At 39.0% G+C, this 23,913-nt stretch overlaps 1 protein-coding gene across 1 annotated transcript in view; it reads right to left on the minus strand.

Moving 5' to 3' along the window:
• GNAS (GNAS complex locus) overlaps nt 1-23,913 on the minus strand; it is a 124,604-nt gene that overhangs the window by 18,291 nt on the left and 82,400 nt on the right. Inside the window, exons 6-7 of the mRNA XM_019509761.1 lie at nt 5,388-5,442; nt 1,372-1,445 (exon numbers count right to left, since the gene is read on the minus strand). Coding sequence (XP_019365306.1) covers nt 1,372-1,445; nt 5,388-5,442 — 129 coding nt within the window. The remainder of the gene's footprint in view (nt 1-1,371; nt 1,446-5,387; nt 5,443-23,913) is intronic.

The following is a 23,913-nucleotide window of genomic DNA, read 5'->3' on the forward strand; positions in this document are numbered from 1 at the left end:
GGGGGGGGGGGAAAAAAATCAAGAAAATAGCTCAGATAAAGATTAAAAAAAAACATATAAAAGAAGGGAAGAAAGCACTAAGGAAAAAGACATTCATGGACACAAGAACACACTCAAAATAGGGTGTTCCAGATATTCTGTTGTGCGTGCAAAACTGAACTCACACGTGCGTCTGATTTGTACCCAAATGTTTGTTTAGTGACGTGGGAATGACCATTTAGATTTGCAACAGTGATAACAGTGAAGGGAGTTCAGAAAACATGTTGTCAACATTGAGACATTGTAACATGGGAGGCAGTGTCCTGTATAGTGGGGCTTTAGACTACAGAAGTCTTAGCAGCAATTTAATTGTTTCAAATTACTGGTTAGACCAGAACTGAGATAAGGCTGAACTAAATAATGAAAAATGTCTCTAAAAAATTCCAACTCTAAAATTTGCTGTTTGATTAGAATGGAGACAGCGAAGAAATTCATGTCTTCCAAGTGCCTTTCTGCAAAAGCTCACAAAACCAGATTGCAGTTTTAGATCCTGAAAGCAAGACTGTTATGGGCAAACACCTAAGACCATGTAAAGTCCCACTGATGTCAACAGGGTTCTCCACAGGCACACACTGGGGCATAAATGATCATTGTCAAAACCTATGTCTTCTGCTCAGACCATGTACAATTCCCAGCAAGAATGACAGAAGTTGAATGAAGACAAGCCGGAATTTGGTTTTATATATGTCACCTTTTAAATGTATAAGTATCATTGAGCAATTAAAATTGATATGACCCTGCTTTTTTTGCATTACTTAGAAAAAACACTTTTTTTCAGTTCCCTCTCCTGACTTTGATGGTTCCAGAGCACAATACATATTTTGGCAAGATAAAATGTTAGATATGTATTTGCTACCAAAAAAAAAAAAGCATCCATTTTAATGTCAGCTCCATTTAAAACACAAGAAATTTGCCAAAAAAGACAGAATCAGCAGGAAACTTATTTTCAACATTATGGAAAGATTTAGATTTCATAAGATTTCGTAGACATTAGGGCTGGAAGGGACCTTGGAAGATCATCGAGTCCAGCCCCCTGCCCAAAGATAGAACAAAGGAGAATCAAATAATCAAAAAGCTTTAGAAAAAAATATACCTGAGGAAATCAAAAGCAGAAAAATACAAAACAATGTGTATGGTATTTTTAAACCATAAGCTATGAAGTTTCTGAACAGAAATATGTGAAAATACCTGCTTGCCATTATGCATTAAGTTCAGCAGTAGGGAAGTGGTCTCCAACATATGAACAGGACTACAGTAGCCTCTTCTCCAATTTGCTAATTCATATTACCCAGATGTAGCACTTTAACACACGGAATGAAAGAGGATACTTACTGAAAGTTTACTTTGTCCACCTGAAACTTGGTTTCAAATATTCCTGATGTCAAAACTCTGCATCTGAGAAGGTCCTAGAGAACAAGGGAACAGCCATTGGTTCACAGCACTGATTAAATCATTCTCCAAACCTTCAAGCTCAGAAAAGAAAAAATATTATTTATTTATGACTGACTGGCAACAACTTCAGTGCTGCAGCGAACACAGAGAAGATAACAAAATCCTTCAAACAGTCTGCAAATGCTTAACTTGTAATGTAAGCATTTCCACAATCAGAGCCAAAGTACCAAACCCTGACATGCAGCTCCCACTTTGGCGAATGCAAGTACTCAGCAGCTGGCATCTCCTGGATCTTTAAAGAATTTACTAACAAGACTTATGTTTGGGGGTGATAGCTCACCACGTCCCTTAACTTCAATGGGAATGGGAGGTGGAAATAACTGTTTAAAATATAAGACAGCAAAATTGGATACTAATTTCTTCCACTAAGCAGCAGTATACCCTATGGTAAGAAATCAAAGGTTGGCTGCTATTCAGCTTTTCTGAAGAGCAGCATCAAAGTAAAGGGCTAGGACCGCTCAGGTAAGAGGAGACATTCCAGACCTTGGTCTTCAGTAACTCTCATGAAGGGCTCTTCAGGTAACATTTCTTCTGTATTTCCCCCTAACTGCCTAGTACTTGGCTACCAAGGTTGGCTATAGCACTTGGCTATAATTCAAACCAGGGGAAAGGCACAGGGTTCAGAATTTGCTCCTTAGTCATTAAGAGTAAGAGCTGGACAGTCAAGCACCTGAATCTTTTAGGCACGGAAACCTTATAAAATCTGTTTTATTTGAACTTTCTTGTAGATACACAAAATATAATCAGATCTTTGGAGCTGCTAAACAAACAAAGGTGGCTCTAAAGATGGAAAGTTGTTACACAGCCCAACATAATAAGCTGCCCAACAAAATAAGTTAAAGCCACCATCAATTTTATCTGTTGGGTTAAGCAGCAATCTGCACGTGGAAAGCCTCCAGGAGAATTAACAAATTAACACAATTTTATTCAAGCTTAATATAAAATTATAACATGAAAGTTCATGTTCTGGTAGCAAATACCATTCTGAATAACCAAAGGCTTGAAGTTCTGGTGCTGCTCAGACTTGGTTCTTTCATTTGTATCATACAGATAAGACCATGAGAGTGAAGTACAATGTTTAAGAATTGATATGCCCATTAAAAGCTACTTCTCTATTGCACTAGTATTATAGTAAAACAATCATAAATTAGTCATTCTTTAAGCTTAGAGTAAAAGCCATACAAAATCCAAAGGTTATACTATATTGTTAAATCATTAAACAAAATGGCTACATATTAATCATTTCTTTAATAGTGAATTATAATCTTGCTATTTTTAACAGTTTTTATACTGGAATATATATATATGCATTGAAATACTGTTCAACTACATTTACTTGTTAGGAATGCTTTTTAAAATTTTTCAGTAATTACAATATTAGACATGAAAAATCTAGCAATTGTTCAGAGCTTTCATCATCAGAACAAGAATAACACCAGAACAAAAACACAGACCAAAAACATCCAGCTCTGAAGAACATCATTCAATCTTTATCACCTGGTGTCCGTATGGGGCTCCCCTAAGTCAGTGGCCCCAGCAAGCCCAGAATAAATAATTACAAGCAAAGCCCTGCTCCAACAAGAAAAATTGAAGCACTGAGCTTTTATAAATTCCTTCCCAGTTCAGAAAAACTGTTTAGGCAATTTTATATTACTTTTTTCACTTTTTAAAAAACTCCTTGGAAATAGAGATAAATGACTTAGTAGTTTATAAGAAACTCAGCCTTTGAGGAATATATTGAATTCATTCCTATGCGATTTAACCTCAGGAGCAAGGGATATTAAACTGTTCTCTCATCAGTGGTGCTCAAGAAAATTTTGGAAAAATTCTTTATTTTTTGCCCCTCTGTCCCATAAAATTCCTGTGAGGCTAAATGGGGCTCTGCATATGCAAGAAGTTAAGCATATACCTGGTTTGGGGCTGGGGACCTGATCCTTCAACAAAACCTCATACATTTGCCTGCTACATGAAGACTACAATCTATAGTCTGACAAAGAAGAAAGCGCACTGATAGACACCTACGTACAAATCTCTTTTCCAGTGTGACTAAATGGGCCACTGAATTGTTGGATGAAATCTGTAACGAATGCTTTCATATGGGACAAAGAAAAAGAGTTTTAAGTAGGTAAGAGTATGCTTGTACTGTTACATCCTTCCTGCAAATAAGGATGAAATAACCCTGAACAAGAATTGCAATTCATGTCATTATCGCCTGCAATCAGAAAACTTACAAAATCAGGGAAGTTTATATTAAATATTCAATGTGAACTCCAGAAGCTGCTTTCCTTTGTGGGAAGGAATTGCACTTGAAAGAGAATGCTATCTGGCAGAAGGTTCTTCTTTTTTGTTCTGCCTCAGACTGACTTTTCACTGCTGGAACCTCAGTCCTAGATCTTGCAATGAGATCCCTACAGCCCTCAGGGAATTAAACAAGAATGCTGGAGTGGAATGGGAGGTCTGATTGTAGGGATCCAGGCATGGGACAAGATCCTTTATTTATGAAGACCAGCCAGTTCACATATAGGATCTTATTCTGTTCCATGTGATTTGAACCTTGCAAATTAACAAAGCTTTTCTAAACACTAAAATATTAAAAAATGTTGACGTCTCCATTTCTTTTCTTGCTCATAAGTCTGATATGGCCCTGATCTCAGTCAGATCCGTGAAGGTGGATCCCAGAACCCATATGGTGCTCCAAGGCTCCAGATGGGCAAAAGAATCCACCTGTGGGGATCTATTTGTTGGGCTCGGCTTTTGTCACAGTGGCAAGTACATGACAACGCGAGATGCTGAAGAACAAGTTAGTAAATAGAATCAAAGCCTGCCACACATACAACTCTCTCACAAGTCAGCAAATGCAGATTTTGCTTATGTATTCAAAACACATGCCACATAGTATGAAAGAACAACAACTGCCGAGTGCTTTGCCTGTCCCAAGTTCTTGCATGTAATGGTATAGCAACTCATCCAGTTTCTTATCATTAGGTTTCACAGCTCATTTAAATGCTCATACTGTAACACAGTATTAAGTTTTAGAAATTAAGGTCCAAATTGTATTTTAAAAACACATTTTTTGGTAAATAATTAAGTTATTCTGAATGGCTGTAGGAATGTAATGAAAATTGGATCACTTCACTTTGATTGAGCAAAGGGTGTCTGTGGTTTTGGAAAGCTTGGTATTTAACTGCTGCTAACTGGACACGCTGTTCCAAACTTGAAATGGGTGTCATTTGCAAAGGAAGTTGAGTCAGTCCTGATGATAGTTCCTTTTAATTACTAAATGCATTTAACCTCATATTCACTAAAAGAATGCAGCCTTGCAGAACATACTACATTAAAATGGAGAGATTTGTGGCTGGTAAGCTATTCTGCTATTTAATTTAGCTTTTATTTTACAGTAATATACGCAAAAAGGACTGGAAATTATCCTTAACCAAGAGTTATGTGGCTCCAAACCTGATGGTAAAGACCTAGCTTATAGCAGGAGACAGAGCACTGAGAAAACACAAACCAAATCACAGACATAAAGCAATGTGTATAACAAATATTCAGGGAGAGGATTTAGTTACTGCTATTCTCCAGTTCATATGCTTAAAAGGGATGGCTTTTATTGTTACAGAAGTCTGAGATATACTTTAACCTGTGCAGTTTTTCATTTCACAGTACATTGCCACTGATGCACTTGAGTTGAGACACAGAACATATAAAATGTAAAGTTAATTTTCATTGCACTACTCAACATTGTACAGCACATGTGACCATAGCTACACTAGTGACCACAGCTGCCAACTGGACAAGAGAGAGCTAAAAAATGTAGTGCAAAATTCAAAACTTAGTTACCCCTGAAGACAGAGTTGAAGGTTTACTTTAGAATTTCATAGTGAAACTTTGCTCACCTGGTCAGATGGTGTATATTCATTTTGTTTGACTATGTCAATCTTGTCTAGAAAGCTGGAAAAAAAATAAAGTGTAACTTTTTCATTGTCAAATTATGAGATTTATATTTAAAGTTTAATTACAATATATGGAGTAGAATATCTTTTAGGTGTTTTAACTAACAGCTCCTATGGTAACTGTGTATTTTTTGCATTTCATATCTCCTTAAAAAAAATGCTAAACTGTATATATTGCATATAGCATGCAATATTAATGAGTCACATTTTCTATCACTATCCAGCAGAGGGCCAGAAACACAACTTTAATCATGTAGCCTGCTAATCTCATTACAATTTTCAACAAAATAGTTCCATTTAAATCACAAAGTTTCATTCTAATAACATGTGTCAATAAATAGAAATACCCATATACTGACATAAATGGTGCTAACATTATCTATTGTCAACATTAGAACATTAATATAATTCAAACAAATTCAGGCAAAATAAACTCAAAGTAAGATACGAACGTTGTTTTTAAAATCTCACTGCACGGCAGTTTGTTAAAAATGGAGGAACTGTGTTTATTTCTGTTTTGTTGCCAACTGCACACTGGATCACATCTGCACGGCGGGGTTGGACAAGGCCAGATTTGGCACACAGGGCTGGGCTGGTACACAGACCACATGCATAAACCAACCACGTGCTGACCCCATTCTTGATCTGGCCCACGGACTGGTCCCCTACCATTCTTTTGGCCCATGAGGCTGGAAGGTTGAACACCACTGCTCTAGAAAATCATACCCTTCTGATTTTCTTTCATTTTAACTGGGAGCAAAAATCCCAGGATGCACCTCCTTTGCAAACAACTGGTTTTAAAGCAGAGTTAATGCATAAAAGCCTCCAAAAATGCTACAAAGCTGTTTAAAACTGCTCAGACATCTATCAAGAAAACCCATTCATGCATGCTTATTTCTTGCTACAGTAAACCACGGTTGCATGGAATAGATTCTATGGCATACAAGCAGGCAGGCAGTTAATTTCTAACAAAGTTAGTCTTCCTTCTCAGCTCTAGACTTTCATAAATCTTTAGCTTTACTGCCTACAGCATAGTTCAGATTTGATGCTACCAACATCTCTGCATTACACCTGTCAACACAAACAGGTATCAAGGACAACACAGACACCTTCCATTTTGTATTACTGAAATACCAAGAAGTGCCTGCAGTTACCTTTGTTGGTAACGCATGATTTATCACCATCCTAGGAGCAATGTGCCTTCGCGAGACAACACATGGGATTCCTTGCAACCAAATTCCAGTTTGCAGAAGAACAAGGACAACACAACGAGCTGAGTGGAAACTCAAGCTTTTCCCTACAGATGCATGTGTACACACAAACTCATGCTTCTGACAATGCAGAAAAGGTATTTAGAAGCCTAATTCCTACTGAAATTAATCTCTTTGTTGATCTGTGCCCTTGTCCCCAGGCTTATTTAATCACTAGCCAGCCGCTCTAGTACTGCTAACAGATGGCTGAGACAGACCAATCTGAAGGTGGTGTTGTGTTGTGGTCACTGTCTGCTACAACCTGGACTAAGGTGATCAATTCATTTGGCAGGACACTGAAAAGATTTTTCAATCATTACTGATCCAGGTCAGACTTTTATAACATTTACCTTAGGAAACACAAACATGTTATTAAAAATAATTAAAACTTTAAAACCCTCCAGCTCCTACAGACAAAGTTTTTCAAGGATCATAAGGCAAAAAGGGAGGTGAGCATACAAAGAGTAGTGTGGGGAAGTGTTTAGTGCTGTTTCACATGCTGGATTTTTATCTTCTCTCTTCCGGGCTCACTTATAATTACACCCCTCCACCCCGCCCAAAATGACTGTTTAATGTAAAGAAGTGTGTTAAATATGCAAATTTACTATGGCTTTAGATTTGTAGAAATGTCTCTACGCTCATTAATGTTATTCTGCTTTTAATAGTGCAGTCTCAATAACGTGTGGTGACAACCTACATTTCAGAAGCTGGAGGATGTCTGATGGAGGAATTCCTGCTATTTTACAAACAGTTATATTAGTCACCTATGCAATTTTGAAGCATCCAGCCTTTCCATGCTATATTCACCCAAGAGCAACATTTTATAGTAAGCTTCCACAAATATTCGCTCTACTTTTATAATACATTCTACGGGTTTTGGAAACTCTGACAATTAGAAAAACAACAACAAGACTTTTCTAAAACCTGGAACTGAAAGTACAAACCTCTTACTGTTGTTTATGCAGACTATTTTTAGGCCTATGATTTCCTCGAAAAACACCAGCCACATAGGAGAAGCAGTACTGTACTGGAGATGAATTCCAACAGAAACATTCATGCCAGGTAAAACAAATTCAAGCGTAATCAACATTTCTTCTTCCCTCCCAAAACATTTCCAATATTCAATAATGTCCAATATTCAAAACAATACGAGTTTAGAAGAAAGCTTGTCATTGTGTGATAGTTACCAGAAAGAGGTCGTTAGCTGTGCTAGTCTGAAGTTACCAGCAAACCTACAATTCTTCAGCAGCAATTTTGGGAAAAAGAGCAATGGAAGTGTTAAATGAAAAACTCCTTTGTGCGCATCTCCTCTTCTATGAGAAATGCTTTAATTTTAAGAATATAAGCGAAAAACAATCCCCGATTCACAAACCCATAAACTGACTGGGTAGCTGAGCTGCAACATTGTGATGTTTGCCAAGTGAAAGAAAAAAGAAAGCCAAAGGGCAGTGGAAAATCCATCACTCCTGATGCAACTAAAATCAGTTTGCATCGGGGGGAGGAAAGAGTTCAGGAAAGCTCACAGTACAATACCCAGAGACATCCCAGTCACTGCAAATCAAGACTGAGTTCTTGGTATGCAATGTATCTAGTAAGTGAGATTAATGCCCAGGGGATATTTACAATTTTTAGTTCAACATAAAACTAAAATCAATCCAAAATGAGGACAAATTCATCATAACTGTTATTCTTTCTCCTGAAGTCCCTGCTCAAAACGTGAAGCTTTGAGTTGGGCCAGTTCAGCGCTAGTCTGTATGCCAAATTCATTGCCGGGGCACATGGGCCTGATTCCTATAGGGTTGTGTCTATTTATGTCAGCAGTGAATTTAGCTCTGAAAATACCCGAACGCAATTCCAGCCGTGGGCCTTCAAGCTAGGGAAAAGAACAAAATGTACGGTGACATGGTTCCAGCTTACTGGAGATCACTTAATCTGCTGAGAAAAAGGAGCTGTGGAGAAGCCTGCTATGGGAGCTCTGGTATGTTCGGAAGTCCTGAGAAAATTGCTTTGGTGAGATGGAGCAAAACTGTTGCTATGTTTCAGAAACACAGGAGTCAAAGAATCCATGAACACAGATTTTACATCAGTAACAATTTCTGCTTCAAATTACAAAAATTAGTCACTGCCTTTTTCTGAAAAGATTTTGTGGAGAGTAGATGAGGAAATTACTTGCCAGAAAGCAAACAAGCCAGCCAGTCAATAGGTTCTCTCAGTGCTCGCTCAGAGACGCATCCTGACCGACCATGTCACAGGACTGGCTCCTCGCACTCCTAATTACTACCACTTAGACACTGGCTGGCCACACTACAAAAGGACAGTGTGAGAATACACGGTTTGGTTTGGTTTTTTAGTTGCTAGCAATTAAGGAACTGAATTAAGATAAAGCAGAAGCATTTTCCTTAATTCAGCAACACACTTTTGCCTGGGATATTAAAATTCACCATATTAACTAAAAGAAAAAATGAGAGCAATTTGAAATAAAATCTAATTTAACCTCAGCCCTTCCTCAAAGGCAAGGAAAAGAATATGCAAAATGCTTTATACGGAAATCACTGCATCCAGCTAACTCCCTTGCAGTTTTTAGACACTGCATTTATGCAACAAATCTCACACAAGGGTGGCACAAGCGTGTTCCCATTGTGCGGGGAACAGCAACTGACACATGCACTCCAAATCCTTCTCTAAATGTTTAATAACCTCGCCATCCCTAACCAATGTCCTGGATTTCCAGATAAAGTCATCATCATGTTACTATCCCCACTTCAATAGCATGGGAGTTTAAGAGTTTGTTTATTCTTCTTTTCTGATACTGCCGTGTTCTTACATTTTTAGAGTCAAACTTAGCAAATGAACAATGTTGTTCTGAGATAAGAGACCTGTTGATGTAAAATTACTAAGCCTCAGCCACAGTGGAAAAGATTCTGTTTATGTTCCTCAACAAAAAGGTATATAATGCATTAGAAAGAAAAAAAAAAAGTTTCAGCCCATCCACCACCTCTCTCATCCTTTTTGGAAGAACTGGACAATAATCAGAGTGCCTCTCCTTGAAGATTAATTCCCTCGTTGAAGAAACAGGAAAACTTACTAACCCTTTCCATAAACAGTAACTTGAAATTTTAGGTCTTTGTGATTTGATGAAATGGTTGACGGACAAGTTCAATATTTTCAATCAAGTTCAATATTTTCAATATCTGTCTAAAAGAACCTTTGGTTCTCATTTAACACACCATAGCAAAGGTCTCCTTCAAGAGACAACACACCAATTCTGGGAAAGAACATTTTAATTACTACCAGGTATTTTTTTTTTGGTCAGGTCATAACTTGAATTTATAAACAAAATGAAACCACCACTTACTTTTCTTTCCAGCCCCCCCTTCCCTGATATTGACTTCCTGGCACTTGGTATCAATGAACTGCACATCAACCATTCCAAAACACCCCATCTCAACTGGAAGTCAAACATTTATTCGTAACATCTCCCCAAAGTATTAGCCTTTTGCACTTGTTACCTCTTTCCATCTGAGTCTCACACTTTACAGATACCACGACTCCTGCGCTCTATGCCAGAGGCGATGTTATTAACCCTCGTTTACAATCAAGGCACAGAGAGATTAAAGTAGATGCACTTCAAACGGAGGGAGCAGAATCCTCGTCTCCCGTTAGACAGTGCTTTTATTAGCGCTCCAAATTAAGCAAAGTTTTCTCTGTTGTGGCCAGGGCTACCTTTAAAGCTGCAGTTACAATTCACTTAGTGTCTGAAACAGTGCTATTAGTTGTCTGCTAATTTTACCAATCAGCACCCTGATTCTGTAGTCCTCACTCTTGCGAACTCCCATCAGAAACAACAGGGGTTTTACTTGATGAAGGACTGCAGGACCGGTCCCAGTGTCCATTAAAAACAGATTTAAACAATGGTAATACTGCCTTTAATTTCAATTTGTCTAAGTAACAGAATATAAAATATACCTTTCTTTTTCCAGAACAAATCACCCTTTTTTTTTTATTCTCTAGTTTGAATTTTTGCAATAATGTTAATGGTGTTCAAATATAGGCTCCTTTTTTTTTTGCACTTTATTATCAGAGGCTTTTTTTCTACCCAGGCTTGGACTGTTCTGCAACTACAAGTTGCTATTTAGTACGATAATATTCTTCTTAAAGGGACATTCAGGTTGAGAACTCTAAAAATTTTACGTACCGCAACTTGGAAGTTTGTTTGCTTTTTAAATCTGTCCAGAGAAGTTTGTCAGGCTCAAAACATGAGGTCTGCAACACTGTTAAAACTCTGGCTTTTCATTCAGGTCAGTAAGCTGAAAACAAACCCAGGGCATTGCATTTATTTGCAGTCGCAAACATGCACACGTCGGCTATCCTTCAGCTCTGCCTGTCTCTTCTATTCGTGGGAGCGAGCAGGATATTGGAAACAAAAAATAACCAAAAATCCTATTGCTTAAATTGGTGGAAGGGGTTTCTTAAATACCTCTGTTCTTCTTAATAAACATGGTATTTGAGGATGTTGGCACAGTAGAGGAATGGCAGGATATGGAGGCAAACAAAAAGTAAGCTGACGGAGTTAAATGTTAGAGCTTGCTAATATTTACCATGCCCCTGCAATAAAGGATAGTGTATACATATAAAATGTATCAGCCAATTATGTCATATAATACTTCCTCAAAATTTAGTAAAGAAAAAGATCTAGTTACACTAGTCTCTCCTTCCCCTCCTGTCCCCCTTAAAAAGGATATTTATAATAAAATTTTCCACAATTTAGAAGGAGATTTTTATGGTTTATGTGGGTCATGCAAACATGATAAAAATCTTATAAATCTTCTAAAAGTGTTCATGTATACGTAGCAGTGCATGCGCGCGCGCGCGCGCACACACACACACACACACACACACACAGAGTAGAAAAATCCCAATACAATCTATTTATGAGCCAGTTAAAATACTTGCGATACTATGTTTTTTTAAAAAACCCAAATAATTGCTTTCGAGGCAGAGGTATGCAAGAAAACATCTAGCATTTTATATTTTTATAATCACAAGGAACATTTTTGTATGGTTTTTTTTTTTTTTTAAAATACATTGTTCCTGGGATAAGATTTTGCATGCCAGTTCCCAGACGTGTTAGGGCACCCTTCAGAGCAAGATTTATCATGGGAATTAACTCTGCGGCGACCATGCAAGTTAACGAAGCTGCAGAAAACCAAAAGACATAACTGTTTAATAAAATTTCCCTATTAAGCTGAAAATATATTTACGTTATATTTCCAGTTTTGAGTTAATTATTTATTGGCTATGATGATCTTTCTTTAAAAGGTACATTTTTAACAAGTTATTCATAGGCCAGAAGAATTTTAAAACCCAAACTTTCAGAGGTAAATATATAGAATATTAATGTGTATATATTATATAAAAGTGGTTTTGAGTGAGGAATCGGCTTTAATTACAGAAGAACCTCAGAGCATTCCAGCCACTTGGAGGCGGAGGGGCACTATCAGTCTAATTTTGAAGCAAATAATGAGAAAGCTGAAAAGTATGACTCCATAGATTTGGAATCATCTTGTGGTAATCAAGGTTACAGTTCCTTATATGGTGTGGAGAGCATGAAGCACACAAGAAAATAGAATATTAAAACTGCAGAGTATTAAACAATTGTTAAAAAAAATACCTTTTTTTTTTGGTGTTGTTGTCGCAAAACATGAACCTTCCCTTGCACACAAAAAAGCCGTTTGGTACGCAAGCTGCTTTCTAAACGACGCAATTAAAAGTGCACAAGAAGGCACAGAACTTAGACGTGTTTTTTGACCTGTTGGCGAGGACTTTGCCATCAAAAAAGAAATCAATACATAAAGAAATTGCTGGTGGTCCAAAAGGACAAACGGGGAAAGGAAGGAGAAAAGGAAAATCTATTTAAAGAAATTCTCAACGTCTTTCTTTTTTCTTTCTGCCTGTCTAAAGTTAGTCTGGCTTAGAGGATGCACTAACTTTCCCAATCAGTTTTACATTACAGCACAAGTCCAGAAATAGCTCCCAGCCGCCTTGGCCTCTAGCACGGTTGTCATGACAATGGAACCACAGTTCTATAAATAGCTCATCAGCACCAAATCTTGAGAGACACATCTGGACGCGGGCCAGCCCAGCCCCAGCTTGACAAATAAAAATAGGCACAGGCAGTTGGAGAGGCTGGAAAGGTACAATACAGCTCTCAGCTCGTACACAGGGACAATCAGACAGGGGCAGAGAAACGACTCCGACTGCCTTTTTACGCAGGAAATTTTATTAAAAAAAAAAAAAGAAAAAAAAAAAAGAAAAAAAAAAGCCAAACAGGCAAGTTGCATTACTAATCTGCAAGCTCGTGTTGCCGTGCCCCTCTCTTTCCCTTCGCCTGTGGCAAAACCACAGCACTTTTAGGAGTTAACCAATACAGTCTTTTGCCTTGGAGAGTATTAAAAATGTTGTTTTAGTTTTGCTTAAAGGTCTGGCCGTAATTCAGGAAGTTTCTGTGTTTACAATAGCCGGGGAGGCGTTACGGATTAGGCCCTGAACAGGGCTGAGCACACAGCTCTGGATAATAAAGTTACTGGCAGGTACTGAGCACTCAGCACCCTGCAAGGACCTTGCACGATCAGCAGACAGCTCTCGCTGCTTTGCCCCTCCAGAGCGGCCGGACCTCAGCTATTCCTGCCCTCTCAAGTAAACGCTGCCACTCGATGTCCAGCAGCACGAACATTTTTTTGAAAGAGAAATTATGTGGTGGGGACTGTGCTGAGACCACCAATTCGTTTTACTTGCAACTTGAGTAAAATCTGAACTCCTGCATTCAGAGGTGAAATGCCAAACTGTCAAGCCACTGAATATCTAAGCCCACTGCCCCATGCCCCCACTCAATGCCGCTGCCTTGAAACAATCCTTCCCTTTCACTTGGTGGGTGGGCGAATTTGATATTTTTAGCACAGGCTCTTGATCAACCCATTCAATTACATCCAAATTATCTGTGTGGGCACAGACTTATGTCAAAAATGTTATTTCAGCTTATTTGTCAATATTACCCAACAGCCGACATTTGTACTATCAGGAGATCGAGCATTCTCCGTGGCAGTTGATACAAATGCAACAGTCCAGGAATAAGAATTAGAAGTTTTATCAGTGTTTTCACAGAGATCAGAAATTGCAGCCAATTGATTATACCATAACCAAGAAATGAGGAAACTTCCAAAATATAAAGTTTTAGTAGTTCTATCAAAAGAAAACAATGGAGACTACAGGCACGATCAAAGTAGTGCAGCTGTAATAAGCATTAAAACCATAGTAAAATATCTTCCAAATGCCATAAAGACACTAATACAGGCATTCAATGCAAACTGCACCATCAGCCCACAGGATTCCTTTAGGTCCCTACATGGATATTTTCATTTCTAAAAATTGTAGAGTAAGTTCCATCCAGACTCCAACCTATATGTGAACTTCCCTTCCCCTCCTTTTACCACATACATTTTGTCTGTTTGCCATCAGAACAATGTACATTTTAGAAAACAGCAGCTTTCACAGTTTTTTTTTTTTTTTTTGGAAAAATGAACTGAATATACATGTTGCATATAATTCAGAATTTCCATTAGTTTATGTAAAAATGCTTGGGATTGGTGTAACAGCATAAAATGAATGGGACATTATGTTTAGCTACAATTATGGGAGATTAATTCAAGCAGCACTTTAGATTTGGGAGCAAAAATCTTCCCTCACATAATGACCAAGTTTTCTGGCTTTGGATGGATGAAACATGGGGTAAGAAGGAGAAACTGTACTGCAGTGCAGTCCACCCACAGCTGCTGCTCCTGTCTACAGCATGTGCAAACTATCAAGGCCACTGGATTCTTAGTGCTGTGGACTTCCTAGGGCAGCGAAACGCGATCTCAGCTTATGTGGCTCCTCAATTTATTGTCTGTAGGCGGCTCTTGACCGAAAGTGTTAATTTAAAAAAAAAAAATTAAATGAAAGACTGCAGTTAATAATGCAGTATGGACACTATTAGACTATGCAAATGGTAACAAGTGTATTATAGTATCTATTCTTTTTGGAATGGGTGTAGCAAAATTCCCCTGGGGTATACGGTACATTTCTGGGGGCTCTCAGCATAACACTGACTGCTCACATGGCTGACTGCCCTACCCTGACCCATCGCTGCTTTACCTGGTGAATTAAAATGAAAATGTGGAAATCTACCTTGCATTTACTGCAAGGTAAATGCATGAACATGGGCAATTACCAGCAAGTAGCTAAGGTGCTCAAAATTCACACTCTTGCTTACCTCAACCTGGTTTTATGCCCATACTCTCAGATCTCTGCCGCACGTAGGCGTGTGGATGCCTCTCTGGCCAGCCATCATACTGTGGCTTACGGCTGCTTACTTGCTTGCCTGCTTCCCATAGCAAACACCCTCCTCTGCCTTCCCAAACAAATGATCAAACACTCCCACCCGTATCTTTCTTACAAGGCATCCTAGCACTCTCTCAGTTATTAAAAAGCAACTCACAACTCTATGGCCACAAGGCTCACTCTTTGCTCCAAGCCTGGATAAGTCAAATGACTTCAGCACAACCCCTCACTCCACCCCAGAACATTACTTAACCAAGCCAATAGGAAACTTAAAGTGATCCCAGCACTTGAGGTGCAGAAATGAAAGGTAACAGTATGAATGAGATCACTGTGTCATGATTTGATTTCAGGGCAAGCCTGGGGCTGGAACACTGTGTATGACTGTGGTGAGGAACATGGAACAACCTCTACTAAGTTTTCTTTTCAATCAGATGAAAAGAAAAAAAAAAAAGTTAACAGACCAAACAAATCTGACTTCAATTTCTCCCCTCTCTCCCCCTCAATCCTTTTCCCTCAGAGATCTCCCTCTCTCTGAACCATAGTGTGCAAAGCAGGTAAAAAAACCCCAAATCTAATTCATGATCTGGATTCTGACAAAACCATTAGCAAAACCAGGCTCCCCTACCCACGTGTACCTGAATCCCAGCATCTCCCCTCCCAATTAGCTCACTTCAAGCCTCCAAAACGGACCAAATCTTGTGCCAGTTTTTTTTTGGTGGCCTAGTCTCCTCCCTCCCCAGGTTTAAACTGAACTCACTTGCCTGTCTCCTAATTTAACTCATCCTATTTACCACTCACAATATTTGGAATAAAATGAGAGCCGAATTAACCCTAGGTCAACATCCTGAAACAGTCTACATATTACCTGAAAATGAACTGAAGGGTGCATACTCATATCTGTGTATAAAAGTCTGACTTTCTGTTCCCAGATTGCTTACGTTGCAGAGCTGTCTGTATGATGTACCTAATCCAACTGCTGATTTTCTTACTATTTAATGTATTTTCAATGCTGTAGAAGTCTCAATAAAGGCTGTTCTCTAGAAGATTGATTTAGGCTTTATTCAATTATTTTGCTGAGCAGGTACATAGACAAAAGAGTACAATTTGTCCCTTTAAACAAGTAATTAAAAGCAGAAGACCAACAAGAGAGCTTACTATTGTACACTAGTTAAGGATACAGTGAACCATGCTCCCCATGGTCTTTTCCCATCTCTAGCACCATCAAGTTCAGCTGACCGCACACGGGCCTGTCGAATCAGAGGAGGAAATCTCTCTTTATTTTATATCCACATTTCACATACTACTTGTTTGGTGGAAGGTGGGAAAAGAATAAGGTGTTTACTGGTGGTTTTCTTCTATGAAACTACTATTTACTTTTTTTTGGATACTGGTGCCGTGCCCTCCCTACTTTCCAATCCCCAGTTTTTTGATACTCTGTGGATTTACAATTTATGTACTCTTGCTACATAATCTGGTAGAATCTGAGATCTCATCTCTTCTACTACAATATATGCTGGCCTTGATGCTCTCATTCTGACATTATCCAAATCAACAGGGAAGGTTACAGATAGGGTGACCATAAGATTTTTAAGGAAATCTGGGACACTTCTCCCCTCCATCCCCCTGTCAGCAGTGTAGAGGCAAGCAGTCAACGGCGCAGTCTGGCAGGAGACAGAGCGGCATGGTGTGCCAGGCAGGTGAGCAGGCAGGCACCGCTGCTGCCACCCAGATGTGCCTGGCCCAGCTCCTCCTCAGCAGCAGCTGGAAGCAGGGGGCTGGCTGGGCTGGGCCCTGCTCCTCCTGCCTGGGGTAGAGTGGTGGGGAGAGCGCTGCTGTGATCATGATGCATGTGCATGTGTGTGTGTGGTGCCCCAGTGACCACAGTACCCTCAGTACTGAGACAGTGTCCTAACACTGTTATAAAAGCACTGAGAAGAGAATTTGTTGTGGTGAACTTGTCTGCCACACAGTGCCAGACCAACCAGGGGTGGGCAACGTAGGCGACCACCCAGGGCACCATGGTCAAGAGGGTCACAGACACCCCCCGCAACACCACCAATGCCCTGGAAAGGCGGAGTGGTGCCCAGCCCAGCACAGCTTCTCACCCACCTCCAGCCACTGTTCAGAAGGAGCTGGGCTGGGCATGTGCAGGCAGGAACAGCAGCGCCTGCACACCTGGCACACCATGCTGCTCTGCCTCCCCCCATGCTGCACCCCACATCTTGCAATTTGGGGACTTGTTTCATTTTTTGCCAACCAGCAAGGATGCCAGGACAGCCTATGGAATTCAGAACTATCCCAGCCAAACTATCCCACGTATGTGGTCACCCTAGTTAGAGGAAACCGGCAGGGCTGCAGAGATGGATCATTTTCACAGAAGACTGGATTGGAAGGGGTTGAACTGATAGGGAGATAGCTCATGGCTTTTCAGAGCCAACTAATACATCTGTGGGTCTCTAGCAAGCAGGAAGGGCAGTTGGAGACATAGTGCTACACTAATTAGGAACATGTCCCCCACGTGGAGCCTTTAGATCTTGACAACATTCACATTCCTAGCAGTTTAGCAAAAGGCAGTTTTAAAACTAATTTTAATTAAAGCTGGTGCAACATCTAAGTGGACATTCCTAAATTGATTTAAACTGGCTCGAACTGCTTTACCTTAAGGTGAAAATTTAAGCATGATATATGAATTTAAAACATTTTTCAGGCACATGTTTTGACTGTGAACCAGCAATGACTGACTGTTTGGATTTTAAATATTTCACTGTTATTACTACTACTGGTTCTGCCCTTTACAAATACTTTACATGCCCCTTATTGCAAACCGCTGTAAGCAATTAAGACAGGCAAGTCTAACATTGTATGTTAACTGAGTATTTATATAAACCTTGTCCCCGTGGTCTTTAGCTCCCTTTAGTGAGATCAAATAAGTAGAATTACATTCCCCTCAGTGAACACTATCATATTAATACAATTTAAAAAAATAATCTCTCAATCTATTTTCCATAAATACAGTGCATTGTTCTTTATCAGTGGTGTTCAAAAAACTTCCAGCCCTGTGGACCAGAGGAGTGGTGCACAGCTGATCCACAGGCTGGAACCCCTATGCAGGGCTAGTGTATGGCTTTGATCCTGTGCCCTGGCCCTGCATGCCAGATCCAGCCACAAAGTGACCCCAGGTGCTGTGGACCAGTGATCTAGCATGCAGGACTATATCATCCAGCCTATGGGGCTCCCTACAGGTCTGGAAATTTGGCAGCAAGGAAGAGGAAATTAAACGGTGCCACCGCTCCCCCACCACCAAATTTCTAAACCAGTGTGGAGCCTCAAAGGCCAGATGTCACGGCTGCACAGGCTGGATCTGGCCAATGGGCTGGACTACAGCATCCTTCCTTTAAGTGTCAGAAAATGCAGAATGACAGGAGAGGTGATACTTTCCAGTGGGAACTACAGGTGGAAATGGAAGAATGACAATTGACAAAGGGGTAAAACACTGACATTGAAAACCAATAAGGAATTAGTGAAGAACTAGTAAATGAGGCCGATCAAAATCAGGAAGCAAAAAAGGATGTGGGAAGAAGTGCTGGGAAAAGGGAAAGTAGGTTTAGGATCCACTTGGACTGAAATTTATAGAAATTGCCTTTAAACATTCCTAACAGAAAAAGTGGCTCAGTGGCTGGAAGGGAGCAACTTTCAGGTAGCTAAGATGATGTAAATGAAAACACATCCAATGCCTGTCTCTGGAAAGGGAGGGGGGCCAAGACTGGACAGGAAAAAAAAACCCAAAAAACCCCCAAAAACAGCAAGTATAGGAGCAAACAGAAAACAGGTTAGAAGCCATAATGACGCCTTATTCTTTCTATGCAAGAATATTAACATACTCTATGAACATGGATGTTCTCACTGCACCACTTGGAGATCCAGTGACTTGGAAAACTCGGTAAATGACTACCAATCCTGGGAACATTCCCTGTGACTCCCAACTCATGTAAACCAATAGATGCTAAACCTTATGCTCTGTTTAGAGACAAGTGAACACTGCTCGCAGCAACAGTTCAAAAACACAGAAATAAAACAGAATGGAAGCTGGAGAAACTAGGTAGACAGGGGTGATAATGTCTCCTAGAGACATCCTCCTGTGGTGGTTTCCTTAGAATTTTGAGAAGGATTTGGAAATTCAGCTGATCTTGGAATAAGAGGCATGTATTAAGACTCTAGATGAGTCCAGGCCAAAGGGATGCTGACTAATAAAGTTTTCTGAAGACAGTGATAGCGAGAACTTACCTGCCTTCTTTAAATATACTTAAACCAAGTTAAGTGAATTATTTAATATATTAGAAAATTCAGCACATTTTAAACAATTCGGCATGTAAATTCAGTAGAAGCTAAATGTTCACGTTTTGCTTAACTTAGCTGATATCGGAACGAAGGTATTCGATTTTCTGAGAGCCAGCAAGTTACATCATTGCAGAGAAATGAGTTAAAATATTTTGCCCCTTTTTTCCCCATAGGGCTATTAATCCATTTTTGAGCAGACCTTTCAACAATTATAAAATATGAGAGATTTCTCCCCAGCAACCATTTTGAGTCTGAACTTTAGAAACAGAAGCCAAAAGTTACTATTAGTACCTTAAAACATTTTAAGTATGTCTGTGAGCCAGAAAATCGGGATAATTTGTTTTTCTTAAAAATTAAATCCTCAACAACTTAAGTGTGGATTTTTCCAAGCTAGCCATGTATTTTTTAAGACTAAAATAACAGCAGAGTTTAGACTGATGTATGCAAAAGTAAAAAGACTGACAAGGCACAACCTTAGTGCATTTCCTGTATTAGGCAAGAAATCACATCTCTCAGTTTTAGCATACAGAGGGATTTCTATTGTGATTCAGTAAGTCATGCGTGAGAAGGCAGATGCTGCAAAGAATGGAACAGAGAAAGCACTGGGTCTGTGCGTGCATCTCTGTGGCATGGTCATATGGGAAAAAAAAATACTGGAGGGACTTTTTAAACACCCTCAAACTAACTTACCTACTTAGGTGGCACAATGATGGAGTGGTGGAGTATATGACCCTTTCAGAGAGAAATTTTTAAATGAGCTGCATGAAGCATAGCTACTATAGTGACAAATGTTATAAAAACCAGAAAAGAACCATTTCCCATTAAAAGATATTCAGTACAGTATTGTTTCTGCAACATGTTCTACATATTAAGAAAAGACAGCCAGAGAGGATACAGTGTATGGACAAGAAACTGAACCTGTAACACGCTGAATATAAGTGAAGATTTAGTAGCGACTGAAGATGGAGGTTCAGTGATGTATATAAAATGATCTAGTGGTCTTAGTTGATACCACATATAATATCCTTGTTAGCAGACTGACCAGACAAAAACCAAATGAATCCTGGAGATGAACTTCCCCTACTGAGGACTTTTTCACAGCGGTATACAACAACATACCGGACCTACTGCCAAACTGCCTTCACGTTTTCCAAAAACTTGGTTTCATTTATGCCTTCTCAAAAAAATTAAGTCTGAGTTGTTATGGTTTTGAAATGAACTAAATACAGGGGATGCTAAGAGATGTGTGCTTGGGTCTGTGGAGTGCAAAACCAATAGTTCCGAGAGGCGGAAATCACATTCATCTCTGTAGCTATTTACTCAGAAGCCTCAATGATGAAGATTTAAAAGTTAACACCATCAAGTGTTTCAGTGCACAGAAGGAAAGGAAGTATACTGTGATGATTTACATAATCAACTCTGACTCATTTTGGCACAAGCAGATGGACTTGACACAATCCTATTTCTTCCTCCTCAATCAATAAGTTGTTTCAAACTGACCTGCAGCCTCTAAGCCCCTTTAAAATGATGCAAAGCCTGAAGAATTCAGTAGCACCCATGTGTATTCAGATTCTAGCAAGTTACAGTAGGAAAAAGACCACAGAAGCACGTTTTGTCAGATTTTTTTTTAACATTAGCAATTTCTTGAGGGCAGTATCTTATCTTGCCATTTCTAATGAACAGGCTCTCATACCTGAATTGTATTTACCTTTAACACAGAGGACAAATTTAGACAGCTGAATGACATCATAAATCCCAGTGCATTAATTTCCACTTAGACATTCAAAGATGAAACCTCTTTATAAAAGTCTCATTGCAGGGACGCACCTCTAATTGCTCAGTACTGCAGTGGTAACAGTGAGTATGAGCACAAAGTGTAGTGGTGATCTTGCATTCTTTGCTTGCAGGCTTAGAGATTAGTGTGTTAATCAGCTTAAAGTTGTACTATGAAATAAAGGCTTCTCACAAGTCTGCACTGATGATTCACAACTGGCTCACCTATTGCTCTGATACCTGTAACTAGTATCTGTGTGATCTAGAGTGCAAAAGACAATTCCAGGATTTCCATTTGTTTTGTATTACTATAATTAGAGTTTCCGGATTATGGTTTAGACTCCAAGAGCAGCAGGGACTCTGGGAGTATGAGAGAGTCAAATGAATATAGTAGAGAATTTTTTTTATTTTTTAAACCAGTGAGTGTGGATGAAATGGACTTGTGCAACGTGCGTCATTAAACATACTATATCACAGTCTACATAACACACAGGATACCCACACTTAAAGCGGGGTCAGACTTGAAGATCTACAAGGTCCCTTCCGACCCTACTTCTATGATTCTATGAAAGTATCAACTTTTACCACACTGCAGTATTTTGACTCCCTTGCAGAATTTCCTCTAGTCAAAAATGTAAATGCAGCAAGGTATCAGCTTTACCACAGTAAAAGTATGACTAAGTGCAACACTGTAATGTTACTTACTAGTTAATAATGTACAACTACTAAATATAGAAGCTCTCTGTTCTGCCTTGCCTATACTTTCCAAATATCTTCCAGTGTAAAATTATATTCAGAACCTTGAATATATTATGTGGCCACCACTGATAATGACCCTGAAAGAAAAAGCCAAGAGGAGGCCTAACAGGATGTGTTGTAAGGGGTTTCTCTCTCTTTTTCTTCTACATATCTACATGTTGTTTCTTATGTAACCATATCTATCTTCTTTGAAACAAGCCAATTCAATGGACAGCACAGTCTGCAGCTGGAATGCTGACCGACAGGTAGGAAGGAAAAGAGAGTCAGTTTGCCAGCATACTCCAACTAACCAGCCGCTCCAGAAAGCTATGCTTCACTTTGCGCTTTTCTTCCTTCTGATGCAAAAGAAACCCATTGAAGGCAACACTGTGGATTTTGCACGCAGATAAGGTCTTGCATTTTCACTAAAAATGCAACTTACATTTATATGAGCCAACTTCTATTTTCAATGCATGCATTTTAATTATACATCCATTTCATTTCCTTTGTTCAGAAAGAATAGCACAGAAAAGTGACCATTATGCTTTACATAATTCAGTAACGATCTTAACAGTGACTCCAAACATGTCTTTCTATTTTTCAACAATAACAGCAACATTGCTGTGCATTAATATAAATACCAATGAAAATTAATGTTCTCTTTTGTTATACATCTCACACATCTAATGTAGTCATGGTTGAAAGTGCACCAGAGAAAAAATATCAACCCAGTGGAAACGTATAAATTTAAGAATCTGTAGGAAGCAATTAGAGGGGGACAAACTTGTATAAAAATAGAAGAAATAGTATGAAGTAATTTAGGTATTGGAAGTTAAAAAAGTTCAGCCAAGACTAAAAGAAACTGACTGTGGAATCATTTAAAGCTGTGGTTCTCAACCTATCTGCCATAGCGGCCCACATTTGCAGCTCTCAATCTGTTGTGGGCTGCACCCACACAACTTGCTTCCTGTGGATACATTTAAAAATGTTTTGTATCGATTATCTGACAGTAATGCAATACAAATCAATATTCTGTAATACCTATCATTTCTACACTGTCAAATGTCTACCAAGCACATTTTAAATGAGCAAACTAAGTAAAAAGCAGTCTTAAAAAAAACAAAAACAAAATGGGATGTCACATGGGTCAAAGCAATGTGCTGATTGGGTCACATAGCCCTTGGTCCACGGATTGAGAACCACCGATTTAAAAAGTGTCCTAACTGATTAAATATGTACAGAAGTCTAGCAAGAAACTATATCTCCTCACTACTTCTTAAACACCCTCTAGGCTACAGATATTAGGAATGCAAGAGAAACAAGATAGGATTTCAAAAATTGTTTTCAAAACACCCATGGTACAGTCTCATCAGTCTTATGTTCCAAACTTATATAAAAAGGGACTTCTGTTATGCCAGATTTTTGTATTCCACATTAAAAATAGATTGTTAGTGAACTTTTTATTCTATTCTTTTATAATAATAAAAAAACCTGATGCTTCATGCAGTATCAACATGGTGACTGTCATTCCTTTTGTACATCGTATTTTGCAGTTTGGTGTAAATTATATAGATCAGAATAGAGCAACAGTACATAAACCTTAACACAAAATACCTCCCCTTTACCATAAGTGTAGGAAAGCTCTTTTATTGCTATTTTTAAAGCAAAGCTATATTTAGTACAAACATTCTTTACACCCTATAGACAGGGTATAAGGTTGAAGCAATAATTTTGAGTTTCTAAGATTCCAGAGTATGAGTTGCTATCTTGAGAAAATGAGTTTGGTATTCCTTAGCAAATGTACATCTTCATTACAAAAATCACAGCACATAATACGGGCACAATTAACAATCTTTTCTTAACTGTGAGCCAGGAGCATGCTCATACAGGGGGGAAAAAAAAAAAAAAAAAAAAAAAAGCAACAAACGAACCCACTTGCTTTTTACCTCACTAGGGAAATTAGAACTAAAATGGTGTCACAACACCAGTGACTG

Source organism: Gavialis gangeticus, unplaced genomic scaffold (assembly GCF_001723915.1).
Source record: "Gavialis gangeticus isolate Ggan-Ray unplaced genomic scaffold, GavGan_comp1, whole genome shotgun sequence".
NCBI lineage: Eukaryota > Metazoa > Chordata > Crocodylia > Gavialidae > Gavialis > Gavialis gangeticus.